General features: G+C 39.8%; 1 protein-coding gene across 2 annotated transcripts in view; it reads right to left on the bottom strand.

Annotated features, from left to right (window-relative positions):
* The window catches only part of LOC126259026 (uncharacterized), a 667,737-nt gene that overhangs the window by 78,991 nt on the left and 573,867 nt on the right, over positions 1 to 14,879 (bottom strand). For both annotated transcript variants that reach the window (XM_049955690.1, XM_049955689.1), the window contains exon 11: positions 12,581 to 12,739. In XM_049955690.1, coding sequence (XP_049811647.1) covers positions 12,581 to 12,739 — 159 coding nt within the window. The remainder of the gene's footprint in view (positions 1 to 12,580; positions 12,740 to 14,879) is intronic.

Consider the following 14,879-nt stretch of genomic DNA (forward strand, 5'->3'; position numbering starts at 1 on the left):
CACCTCAGGAACAAAATTTTTAGGCCTGTAGATCCATGATAACTTAAAATGGCAAACACACATCAGCAAAACTTACAGTAAGCTGAAGAAAGCATGCTATGCCTCACATGTTCTTGCGTACTTCACCAACCCAGAGCTGTTCACACAATACACTATACAACATTTCATATTGTAATGCAGTAAGGTATAATATTCTGGGGAAACTCTCCAAATGGGTCACACATTTTCCTCATTTGGAAAAGAGCCATAAGGGTAATGCACAAAGCAAAGCCTACATACAACTGCAGACACCCCTCTTTATTTTTACCTCTGGGAAGAATTTACATATTGGAAATATGTAAGTTTGTTAAAAGTAACATTGCTAAATTCAGCAAAAGTGTTAATTTCTCTATTCATAGTACAATACATAAAATGCGAATGCGAATGCGAATGTGAAATAATCTGGGTTAAGTTAAGTATCAAAGGTGGGTCAGATATGATAGTCGGATGCTTCTATAGACCACCTGCATCAGCAACCGTAGTAGTTGAGCGCCTCAGAGAGAACCTGCAGAACGTCGTGAAGAAGTTTCGTGATCATACTATTGTAATAGGGGGAGACTTCAATCTACCAGGTATAGAATGGGATAGTCACACAATCAGAACTGGAGCCAGGGACAGAGACTCTTGTGACATTATCCTGACTGCCTTGTCCAAGAATTACTTCGAGCAGATAGTTAGAGAACCAACTCGTGAAGCTAACATTTTAGACCTCATAGCAACAAATAGACCGGAACTTTTCGACTCCGTGAATGTAGAAGAGGGTATCAGTGATCATAAGTCAGTGGTTGCATCAATGACTACAAGTGTAATAAGAAATGCCAAGAAAGGAAGGAAAATATATTTGCTTAACAAGAGTGATAGGGCACAAATCGCAGAATATCTGAGTGACCACCATCAAACGTTCATTTCTGAGGAAGAGGATGTGGAACAAAAATGGAAAAAATTCAGAAACATCGTCCAGTACGCCTTAGATAAGTTCGTACCGACTAAGGTCCAAAGCGAGGGGAAAGATCCACCGTGGTATAACAATCATGTACGAAAGGTACTACGGAAACAAAGAAAGCTTCATCATAGGTTTAAGAGTAGTCGAATCATAGCTGATAAGGAAAAGCTGAACGAAGCGAAAAAGAGCGTAAAGAGAGCAATGAGAGAAGCATTCAACGAATTCGAACATAAAACATTGGCAAACAATCTAAACGAGAACCCTAAAAAGTTTTGGTCATATGTAAAATCGGTAAGCGGATCTAAATCCCCTATTCAGTCACTCGTTGACCACGATGGCACCGAAACAGAGGACGACCGAAGAAAGGCAGAAATACTGAATTCAGTGTTCCGAAACTGTTTCACTGCGGAAAATCGTAACACGGTCCCTGACTTCAGCCGTCGCACGGACGCCAAAATGGAAAATATTGAAATAAACGATATCGGAATTGAAAAACAACTGCTATCACTTAGTAGCGGAAAAGCATCCGGACCAGACGAGATACCCGTAAGATTCTACAGTGATTATGCTAAAGAACTTGCCCCCTTTCTATCAGCAATTTATCGTAGATCTCTGGAAGAACGTAAAGTACCTAGCGACTGGAAGAAAGCGCAGGTCGTTCCCATTTTCAAGAAGGGTCATAAATCAGATGCGAATAATTATAGGCCTATTTCGCTTATGTCAATCTGTTGTAGAATAATGGAACATGTTTTATGTTCTCGTATTATGACGTTCTTAGATAATACAAATCTCCTTCATCATAACCAACATGGATTCCGCAAACAGAGATCATGTGAAACTCAGCTCGCCCTATTTGTCCAAGAAATTCACAGTGCCATAGACACTGGCGAGCAGATTGATGCCGTATTCCTGGACTTCAGGAAGGCATTTGATACTGTTCCGCACTTACGTTTAGTGAAAAAAATACGAGCTTACGGAATATCGGACCAGGTTTGTGATTGGATTCAGGATTTCCTAGAAGAAAGAACACAACATGTCATTCTTAACGGTTCAAAATCTGCAGATGTAGAGGTAATTTCGGGAGTACCGCAAGGAAGCGTGATAGGACCTTTATTGTTTACAATATACATAAATGACTTAGTTGACAACATCGGTAGCTCCGTGAGGCTATTTGCAGATGACACGGTTGTCTACAAGAAAGTAGCAACATCAGAAGACTCGTACGTACTCCAGGAAGACCTGCAGAGGATTAATGAATGGTGCGACAGCTGGCAGCTTTCCCTAAACGTAGATAAATGTAATATAATGCGCATACATAGGGGCAGAAATCCATTCCAGTACGATTATGCCATAGGTGGTAAATCATTGGAAGCGGTAACGACCGTAAAATACTTAGGAGTTACTATCCGGAGCGATCTGAAGTGGAATGATCACATAAAACAAATAGTGGGAAAAGCAGGCGCCAGGTTGAGATTCATAGGAAGAATTCTAAGAAAATGTGACTCATCGACGAAAGAAGTAGCTTACAAAACGCTTGTTCGTCCGATTCTTGAGTATTGCTCATCAGTATGGGACCCTTACCAGGTTGGATTAATAGAAGAGATAGACATGATCCAGCGAAAAGCAGCGCGATTCGTCATGGGGACATTTAGTCAGCGCGAGAGCGTTACGGAGATGCTGAACAAGCTCCAGTGGCGGACACTTCAAGAAAGGCATTACGCAATACGGAGAGGTTTATTATCGAAATTACGAGAGAGCACATTCCGGGAAGAGATGGGCAACATATTACTACCGCCCACATATATCTCGCGTAATGATCACAACGAAAAGATCCGAGAAATTAGAGCAAATACGGAGACTTACAAGCAGTCGTTCTTCCCATGCACAATTCGTGAATGGAACAGGGAAGGGGGGATCAGATAGTGGTACAATAAGTACCCTTCGCCACACACCGTAAGGTGGCTCGCGGAGTATAGATGTAGATGTAGATGTAGAAACTCCTTGTTCAAACAAGCATATCTTTTTGCCTTTAATAGTTTATTCATTTATGGAATATTTACATACTGGAAATACGTAAGATTGTTAAAAGTAATATTACTAAATTCAGCAAAACTCTGTATTCATAGTACAATGAATAAATGAAACTCCATGTTCAAATGAAGTGTACATCTCTGCCTTTAAAAATGCACAGTTAATCAAGGTACTGAACTTTACAACTATCTGAGAAAAAAATAAAAATACATGAATTGTTCACTAGGAATGTGATAGTTTTCTTGATTGAACATTGTTTGTGTACTGTATCTAAATTTATGGTCCATATCTGTACAAATATACATGAAGCTGACAGCAGGAATTACTTTTTGTAAAATATTCATAACAATACCAATTTTGTGTGTGTGTGTGTGTGTGTGTGTGTGTGTGTGTGAGAGAGAGAGAGAGAGAGAGAGAGAGAGAGAGAGAGGACATCATTGGCCCATACTGTAAAGTTGGGCAGTCTCTTGTTTACTGTTGAACTGTTCAGCTGACTTGTGAAATGTGTAACTTATAATAAAGCATTACTCAGTTAAAGTGGTGTTCGGATATTGTTTCACTATGAAGGCCACCCACACCCACACCAGTGACCACATGTTACACGTTTTTAGGTAATGCTGCATAAAAGTAACAGAGGACAATGTGGCCAACGACAATGACTGCTATGACACAGCAACAGACTTCATCCGCCACATCATCACTCATGTCCATTTCTCCTGCTCTGATTTGTCACTATGGAGCTTTGAATTGTGTGAAATTTGAAAACTATGAACTGTTTGCTTCATTGCTGGCACAACTCATTCAACAAACAGTGTAGACAATGAACTTTACTGAACTATTTTCTACACCCAGAGACATTTCCCATGATATTTTACACATCAAGTTGCTTCGCTGAGTGGCTTTTCAGTGCATTAACATTTTGTTATGTCGGGTGACCTGTTTGATACATTTTCTCAGCCTAACCCAAGACCCAGGCCGCCAGCTTCCCACCACAGTACCATATTGCTGACATACACACATAACCTTGTCCAATTCAACGACAATCCATACATGTTCAATCCAGTGCAACAGCAGTAGTGCATGAACAGTGGACTTTTACCAATGAACAATGTGATTTTCACTGTTTCTGCTTCATCTGGTGCTCCTACATTGAGCGTTTTTAGTGCACTTGAACCTGTAAACAATCCACAGTGCACTAAGTTGTGCATTCTGAATTTTTTGATAGCCACAGACATTTCTAACATGCCGGTTGTGTCTGATACCATGCCTGCCATGCCAGTTTACATGCATGTACCTCAAGGACAGTATACAGTCAAGTGCCCAGGTACGGCACCAGCCTCTACAGTCTTAATGCCTTCATCAGTGTTTGCTCCATCTGTTCTGCCATCTTTCATCACATTGCTTACATCTATACATGAATTAGACATCTGATCTCATACTTGCGGCACCAACAAGAGACTGCTACAGATATCCAAAATTTTCAATTCTTGAGTGACTGTCAAGATTCCCCACAAGAGGCAATTCATCACATAGTGCATGAAGTATTGCTTGGCCAGCTCACACCATCTCAAATTTGGCAAAAAAATTAAAGCATTAATACACACTTAATTCCCATCAGATGAAATGCTGTGGTCACTCTGGATTTTAACTAAAATACTGAAAGACCTCTAACTAAACTCTCTTTCCCATGCTATCAATCCACTAGAAAAACATTTAAGGCTGGCAGACTACACCTAAAAATTAATAAGACACGACCAGCTCATCTCTGTGCCAAGTTCATCGACACCACCGATGGTTGGCAAGCCTGTAAACACTTCATCATGCACATGCCCATAGGAAATCACACCAGTCGACAACCTCAATTATGGTGTTACCTGTTGGTGGCAGTAGCAAGCCTGCTGGCCCCACCACTCCTGCCTTACCCAGCCTCCAATACAACCTCAATTGGTCCACCACTGCAATGACGGATGTCCCCTCTGGTTCACAGCCACATCTGTGAATCCTATGTGTTGGTACCACATCAGCTATGGGGACGTGGCTCAGAAGTGGTACTCGCCCTGCTCACAGGAACCAAACTTACACTGCAGGATGAATTAGGTGCATCATCTCATGGGTATTCTACAGAGTGCCTACATCAGGACCAGCCATCACATAACAAACAGCCACCTCCGAGCAGAATTTACGTTCACGATCTCATCAGCGACATGCTCTTCCCAGTCGACACTGGTGCAGATACTAGTGTTATACCCCTGGTATCATCTACTACACCACCGACACCTTCCATCATGACTCTGCAAAGTGGCTAACAACTCATCAGTCACAGTATATGGCTCTACTAATCTCAAACTTAAATTCCACCACCATTTTGTTTTGACTGGAACTTAATGTGGCTGATATGGATGAACCTGTGTTAGGCATAGACTTTTCAAGACACTAAGACTCTCTTCAGACCTTTTGATGGTCATGCTGTTACAACATTCCTCCAGCTAATGCATCAAAGGTTCCTTCTTCACAATGCCTATGCATTTGAGAGTGACAACTGCTGCTTCTCTGCCACAGTTAGCTGAACTCATATGTCTCACTTCTGACTGGGTAAATTCATTGTGCAAACTGCTCAAGCAACAACACATTGCAGCTCTGTATGCAGCAAGTGTGACACTGCATGCACTCATCAACAACACATCAGTGGATTTGGTACATCCATAGACAAACATCATTGCACTCACATCAAGGACACTCATTATTACAGCATATGCTGTGCAGCAAATCCCACAACTACAGTCACGGCTATCGCTGAGAAGGTTCATGTTGAACTGGCTTCTTGCTCACATGGAGAGAAAAATTCTTCTTCCACAACAGAGAACTTCAACATACATCTACCGCAGAGGCAGACAACACCCCCTTTGCAACAGTCAGGCCAATGAGCTACGCAACTATTGCTACTGCTCTCGATGAGCCTGTACAAGCCTCTGCCACCACACCCACTGCCAATGGGGACTACACTCCCCTTGCTGAATCACTGTGGCATAAGGCAGCGGATAGAGCCTCTGCACCCACAGCTGATGCTAACCATCCACGTGCTGCACTCAACAGGAGGCAGTCTTCACAGCCTTCATGCTTCTTGCAGACATCACAAGTAGTGATTGTGGAAGATCAGAGCTCCAGATTGAGAAAGCTATTCCAACAAGCACACTTTACATGGTTGTTTCCTACTGAAGACATTGCTATCCTGCTGTAATCAACAAATTGAGTTCCAGTGATCAATCTAGATGCTCAGTTGAACTGTGGAGGTTCTGTTGACTACAAAAGCTACTCAGACTTGCAAAAGAAATCTACATGCCCATGTTGAAATAAGCATTGCAAGTGGTCAGGGAGAATTTAGGGTCACTAACTGTCATAAGTGACAACAATTCATTTCTAAAGCTATGTGAGTAAGTACAGCAAAACCAATGCATGATGGACCACTTAGTGCCACTGATAGAGAACCATTTGTCACTTCCACTACAAACAGTGAAGAGGAGGAGGCTGCTATCAAATGGTACATAGAATCTGGCCTGACCAAGGAACCATATTGGCAATTATTAACCATTCTGTGTCCATTGTCAGATGCCTTCAAAAGAGGAGTGGAGAAGCAAAAGAACAAATGGCCCATGGTAAAATATCATACCAACACAAACTAACCAGTGCTATTATAAATGTCATCAGCTGAACAACAGAGGAAGTGGGGATTGCAATGTGACAGCATTGAACTTTCAGAATCCTTAGTCGTCTCCTGTAGTCCCTGTGAAGAAGAATAGCATTTCTTCATTGACTGCTGACAACTGAACAAAATCAGAAAAAAGATATCTACCCATTTCCAAGCACTGATGACACCCTAGACTGCTTGAAAGGAGCAATGTATTTCTCAACTATGGACATGCAAACAAGCTACTGGAAAATTAAATTTGATGAGGATAACAAGGAAAAGACAATCTTTATAGCTCCTGATGGTATCTAAGAGTTCAAAATTACACTGTTTGAACTGTCTAATGCTCCAGCCCCCTTCAAACATATGATGTACAACCTGTTGTGACACCTTAAGTGGATGACATGTCTTGCCTATTTGGATGAGATTGGTGTTTCTTTGATGATACCTGAAGAATATCTAGGCCATCTGACAATTGTGCTGATGTGTGTTCTGCCTGCATATCTCCACCTGAAACCAAAAATGTGCCTCTTCATTCCAACTTGATACATAGAAGGTAAGAGCAGTCACAGATTTTTCCTACTCCTTGGTACATTCATGATGTGAGAGGTTTTCGTGGAATGCGTCCATAGTACCAGAGATTCATAAAGAACTTCTGTACAGAGGCACATCCCTTGCAAGAACCACTAGAGACAGGCACCAATTTTTCCTGGTATGAGATGCAGGAAAGACCTTCCCCTGTCCTTTAGGAGGCACTAATATCTACATTTTGAGCACTGTATGATGAGAAAGCCAAACAGAACTTCACACTGATGCTAGCAGTTATGGGATAGGTAAGTTCTAGTACAAGTTCAGGAAAGTAATAGCATATGCTTGCAGAGCACTCTTCAAAGTTGAGATGACAAATTTACTGCTTGAGAAAGAGTGCCTAGTTGTTTGGGTCATCAACAAGTTCTGGTCATATTTATTTGGCAAAACGTTCTCTAGGATGATTGATGAGCCTGAAGGAATCATCAGATCGATTGACAAGGTAGGGACTGAGTCTTCAGTAGTATGACACCACAGTGGTAAACAAAAATGGACACAAAGATAAGAAAGCTGACTGGTTTTCAAGGAATCCTTTGGAGAACACAGCACTGTGGATGAAATCTCAGCCTTCGCTGAATTAAATAACATTGCTGCTGAACAGAAGGAAGATCCAGCATTCGTGAAAACAATAAAAACTTTTAAGGAGAAGGAACTGACCAATGGAGACACTGTATAAGAAGGACTATGATCTGGTTGGGTGGAAATAGTTGCTCATCATTCCTTCTCATTATGACCAGCTAGCCTGAAGTTTCCTGGGCCGGAAATGGTTCTCATCATTCGATCTCACCAACAGCCAATTATCCTGAAGTTTTTTCAAGGCACTCCAATATCCAGTCACCTAGGATTCCCACAGACTCTAGACAGAATCAGACAAATGGTTCACGGGACAAGTCCTAAGTGAAGCATTAGATACTAAGTGAGTTGCAGTAAGGAAAGCCAGCAATATAAGCATGTACCACAGTTACTTCTGGGACATTTGGTACTAATTCTGCCTGCTGAGACACCATTCCACCCAACTTGAATCTATCTCTTGGAAAGGTTCACAAAATGAAAAAATGGGAATAGATGGATAATACTGTAAACTACTGCCTTATCCACCATGCTGACACAAAATATATGCCAACTGCCAAAGCTTCATAAATTGCAAGATTCCTCATAGAAGACATAATCTGAAGCACAGAGCACCCTGTGTGATGATTTCTCACCCCTAAATAAATAAATGTTTAATAAATATCAACAGCTATCTAAGACTTTGATATTTGAACAAACTTTAAGTAATCATCTGGTCATTGGTTTGGAGCAGTGTTTCTCATTACCTTTTGTACATAATTCCCTTTGAGATGAAAACAAGACAGACAGAAAAAGGTAGGTAAACTGTTTATTATTTCAACAGTAATTGTCATAACTATTAATACATTCATCCCACTGTGAGGCAAGATGCTCAGTGCTTTCATGGTAAAATGTTTGCCGTCGCCTACAGAATCATGAGTGTACCCAGGTGAGCACTACTTCATTGAAAGCATATTAACAGCCACAAATGTTTTCTTCAGTGCATCAAAAATATGTAAATCACAATGGGAGAGATTGAGACTGCATGAGGGATATGTAAGCACCAAAACAAACTTGGCAATATGTGAGCCCACAAACCAGAAATATTTTTTCCGTGAAGGCATTGATCATCTTGTCTCATAGTGGGATAAATGTGTTAATAGTTATGGAAATTTCCTTTGAAATAATAAACAGTTCAGTTACAGAATACAGTAGCATGGAGAGCTGTATCTAACTAGTCTTCAGACTGAAGATCACAACAACAACATACAGAAATAGATTATTTTATCTGCATATCTACAATAATGCTATTCATTTCACATCCCTGAGGCTCTGGTTGGTTGATTTGGGGGAGGGGCCAAACAGCAAGGTCATCGATCCCATTGGATTGGGGAAGAATTGGGAAGGAAATCAACTGTTTCCTTTCAAAGGAACCATCCCAGCATTTGCCTGAAGTGATTTAGGGAAATCACAGAAAACCTAAATCAGGATGTCCACATGCGGGTTTGAACCACTGTCCTCCCGAATGCAAGTTGAATGTGCTAATCACTGTGCCACCTTGCTTGGTCCTGAGCCTCTCTCATTATGAGTAGCTTTACAGAAAAGGATGTGTGACCAAGTCAACAGATTAACAGGTGTGGTTAATATTATGGAAATCTTAAATTATTTTCATTTAAAAAAGAGCTGTAAACAATATTTACTATTTATGTTATGCACAGAAAGAAAACCTACTGATCTTAAACTTATAGTAAAAGGAAAGTAATAATAACAGCATTGCATTTTCAGTGATGTTTCATTATAGTACAGATAACCATTTACAGCAATGCAAAATGTCAAAGATAAATTGACATGCTGAAACTATGTGAAACAGAAGGATAATACCAATCCACCAACTGCAACGACAGAGGCAATCACAGTAAAGCTGACACACACACACACACACACACACACACCATACCTCTCTCTCTCTCTCTCTCTCTCTCTCTCTCTCTCTCTCTCTATATATATATATATATATATATATATATAAAAAGAAAGATGATGAGACTTACCAAACAAAAGCGCTGGCAGGTCGATAGACACACAAACAAACACAAATATACACACAAAATTCAAGCTTTCGCAACAAACTGTTGCCTCATCAGGAAAGAGGGAAGGAGAGGGAAAGACGAAAGGATGTGGGTTTTAAGGGAGAGGGTAAGGAGTCATTCCAATCCCGGGAGCGGAAAGACTTACCTTAGGGGGAAAAAAGGACAGGTATACACTCGCACACACACACATATCCATCCACACATACAGACACAAGCAGACATATTTAAATATGTCTGCTTGTGTCTGTATGTGTGGATGGATATGTGTGTGTGTGCGAGTGTATACCTGTCCTTTTTTCCCCCTAAGGTAAGTCTTTCCGCTCCCGGGATTGGAATGACTCCTTACCCTCTCCCTTAAAACCCACATCCTTTCGTCTTTCCCTCTCCTTCCCTCTTTCCTGATGAGGCAACAGTTTGTTGCGAAAGCTTGAATTTTGTGTGTATATTTGTGTTTGTTTGTGTGTCTATCGACCTGCCAGCGCTTTTGTTTGGTAAGTCTCATCATCTTTCTTTTTAGATATATTTTTTCCACGTGGAATGTTTCCCTCTGTTATATATATATATATATATATATATATATATATATATATATATATATATATATATATATATATATATAAAAAGAAAGATGATGAGACTTACCAAACAAAAGCGCTGGCAGGTCGATAGACACACAAACAAACACAAATATACACACAAAATTCAAGCTTTCGCAACAAACTGTTGCCTCATCAGGAAAGAGGGAAGGAGAGGGAAAGACGAAAGGATGTGGGTTTTAAGGGAGAGGGTGAGGAGTCATTCCAATCCCGGGAGCGGAAAGACTTACCTTAGGGGGAAAAAAGGACAGGTATACACTCGCACACACACACATATCCATCCACACATACAGACACAGGCAGACATATTTGGTCTTTAAATATGTCTGCCTGTGTCTGTATGTGTGGATGGATATGTGTGTGTGTGCGAGTGTATACCTGTCCTTTTTTCCCCCTAAGGTAAGTCTTTCCGCTCCCGGGATTGGAATGACTCCTCACCCTCTCCCTTAAAACCCACATCCTTTCGTCTTTCCCTCTCCTTCCCTCTTTCCTGATGAGGCAACAGTTTGTTGCGAAAGCTTGAATTTTGTGTGTATATTTGTGTTTGTTTGTGTGTCTATCGACCTGCCAGCGCTTTTGTTTGGTAAGTCTCATCATCTTTCTTTTTAGGTATATTTTTTCCACGTGGAATGTTTCCCTCTGTTATATAACAAAGATGATGTGACTTACCGAACGAAAGCACTGGCAGGTCGATAGACACACAAACAAAATTCAAGCTTTCGCAACAAACTGTTGCCTCATCAAGAAAGAGGGAAGGAGAGGGAAAGACGAAAGTATGTGGGTTTTAAGGGAGAGGGTAAGGAGTCATTCCAATCCCGGGAGCGGAAAGACTTACCTTAGGGGGAAAAAAGGACGGGTATACACTCGCACACACACATATCCATCCACACATATACAGACACCAGCAGACGTATTTGTTTGTGTGTCTATCGACCTGCCAGTGCTTTCGTTCGGTAAGTCACATCATCTTTGTTTTTAGATATATTTTTCCCACGTGGAATGTTTCCCTCTATTATATATATATATATATATATATATATATATATATATATATATATATATATATAAGGGAAACATTCCACGTGGGAAAAATATATCTAAAAACAAAGATGATGTGACTTACCGAACGAAAGCGCTGGCAGGTCGATAGACACACAAACAAACACAAACAAAAACACACACACAAAATTCAAGCTTTCGCAACAAACTGTTGCCTCATCAGGAAAGAGGGAAGGAGAGGGAAAGACGAAAGGATGTGGGTTTTAAGGGAGAGGGTAAGGAGTCATTCCAATCCCGGGAGCGGAAAGACTTACCTTAGGGGGAAAAAAGGACGGGTATACACTCGCACACACACACATATCCATCCACACATATACAGACACAAGCAGACATCTGACAAGCAGAATCAACATCATCTTTGCCTCTTCACTTCCGCCTCGACTGACATCTCTGCCCAAACTCTTTGTCTTTAAATATGTCTGCTTGTGTCTGTATATGTGTGGATGGATATGTGTGTGTGTGCGAGTGTATACCCGTCCTTTTTTGCCCCTAAGGTAAGTCTTTCCGCATATATATGTATATGTGTGTGTGTGTGTGTGTGTGTGTGTGTGTGAAGATGCTAAAGATGAAAAGAGTGTAATGGATAAACAGTATTGACAAATGTAAAATAAAGCCCACGAAAATATAACAAATCATTTTAATAACAGACAGAAAACAACGGAATGTGTGAAAGAGAAAACAATCAGGAAGAAGTAGGGGGAAATGAGTGTAACAAAACTGAGAAGAGCATTCGGAAAGTAAACATATGAGTTGAGTCAATGTGGAGGACAATGAAGGCCAAGTGGTGAACTGAAAGGCCTAGAACCCACATTTATATGTACGTGTACTCCAAAGTGGTTGATCTTGTCTCTGCAGCTGATAACTAGACAATTTTAAATTATTTGATATCACATTAGTACAGTCTTATGGCATACACATTAAATTATGTGAAAAGTATTTATATCGATATGATGTGAAAAGCCTCTACATGGAAGAATAGGAGTGATTAATTTTATTATACCTGTTTGCTGATTTATCCTTCATATGCTTTCGGATAAAATCCATATCTTTATCACCTTTAACATCAAATATGCTAACTTCTTTAGGATTTGTGAAGAATTTCCAGTGGTCCATACCAGGTGCCATATATGAGAGCTTCGATGGAATAAACCAACCAAATCTAAAATAATTAGAAGGTAAAAAACAGGTGAGACATTTTATTGTATTTGTTTTGGACATTGCAACCAAGTAAATTTAAGAATATGGGAGATACTTCCTAAATTAGTAACAAATGTGCTTATTTATTCTTACTGTATTTTGCACAGTACTAAAAAATCTACAAAATTATAGTATGATATGTATTTACAGAAATACAGGTCCCATAAACTTATGAAAAAACAGAAACAAGAAATTAAAATTTGCTGTGAGTTATCTCATATGTTTAAATATTCCATCTCATAATTTAATAAAATCCATGTGTATTAATCAGATACTAGACAGATAGCCTAGCTACTATCTGGCAGCCGCAGCGGGTATAACAGAGGCAAGATAAAATTGCCGGTTCATTGGTGAAAGACTATGGTCTAAGTCAGAAAAGTTGTTATATTTCAACATAGTTGACCTAGGTGATTCACATGGTATTTTTCCATTTACTATTTTATTCTTTGCAAGGTATGCAATAAGAATTTCCCCTTGTGCATCCCAGAAAACAAAAGCCTTTCTTTTTGGCACATGAAACTGAGATGTAGATGTAGACTTTTCCTTTATCTAGTTTTCACATTTGCGTTTGGTCAGTGGAGAGAAAAAAAAAGACTGTAGCATTATTCTTGCAAAAGTTTTCTCATTATTAATTCTTCAAGTTGAAATGTACCATAGTCTTTCTACTGATTCCTATGGTATCATCTTCTTGATATTTTCATTTCTGGTTGTAGTTTTGGGAAGTTCTTCAGATGGCTGCCCACCAAGAGAAGCACACTCTTTTTTGAATTCAGATGCGCATTTCTTAAATGTTGAAAATGTATGAACAGACTCCCTACAAACCATTGCTTACTGTAGATGAACCCTTACTGGTGATAAACTGCCCAAAACAACAAAATTTGTAACTGTACCATATCCCACTTAATTCGTCTACATCTACACTCTGCAACCAGTGTGAAGTGTATGGTTGCTGATTACTAGGGTCTTTTCATTTCATCAAGTGAAACATAGAAGAACGATTGCTTAAATGCCTCTGTGTCTGCTGTAAGTAGTCTTGCCTTTGTTCCCTACAGTAATGATACTTGGGGGAGGGGCTATCATTGATTATTCCTAGATTTCTCACTTAACGCTGGTTCTTGAAACCTCATAAGTTGGCTTTTGGAGGATAGGTGGCATCTATCTTGAAGTGTTTGCCAGTTTAAGTTTTACAACATCTTCACAATGCCCTTCCATGGGTCAAATAAACCTAACAATTTCTGCTGTCCTTATTTGTAAATGTTTAATATCCCCATTAGTCCTATTTGGTATGAGCAATATTTTGCATGGGTGGTTTTCAGAAAATCTTCTCTGAAAACAGACTAAATTTTCCCAGTATCCTATTAATGAACGAATGTCTACCACATACTTTTCCTGTGACTATGTGATTCATTTGAATGAAACAGACAACATGACCACTTTAAAATGTTGCCTAAACATAACTTTCCACAGATCAAGTTGATACTTGACTAATATTATTGTTCAATATGCACCCACCAATATAACAGAAACCACATTTCTTTGAGATCAGTGGTGCCTCTATCCTATGCCAACAATTTTCCCCTTCTCCTGTAAGAAGCAAATATTTCTTATTTGCAAACAAGACAAAAGGGCATAAAGAAACAGAACTATTATGACCCTGACTGGAAACATACCTCTGGTCATGGGAGAGACGGCAGTAGGATGAGCTGGAAATCTTCAACAAAGGAACAGATTGGATACAGAAGCATAGGTGAGAAAAAGACAGAATATTAAAGAAGGTAGCAGTACTTAGGAAGAAGCCAAAAGAAAGGAAAGTTAAATCCATTAAAATAAAAAAGAGGGGGAAAATCAAACAAATTTATTAGTCTGAAGGAGGGAAACACAATCACGGATCATAGAACAGACATGGGGAGGAAACGAAAATGGAAATAAGACAGACAACTACATGAGGATTTTGTAATTTCAGTTCAGATGTGTCACAGAAGCCAAGAACCAGATGTGGTGTACAACATGGTTTTCTCACATCTGGTGCTTTCTTTGATAAAATAGCATGGCAGCCGGTAATGTAACAGGAAAATTATTGCTGCAAGAGTTGTCCGAAAGAT

The sequence above is a fragment of the Schistocerca nitens genome, chromosome 1 (genome assembly GCF_023898315.1).
Source record: "Schistocerca nitens isolate TAMUIC-IGC-003100 chromosome 1, iqSchNite1.1, whole genome shotgun sequence".
NCBI lineage: Eukaryota > Metazoa > Arthropoda > Insecta > Orthoptera > Acrididae > Schistocerca > Schistocerca nitens.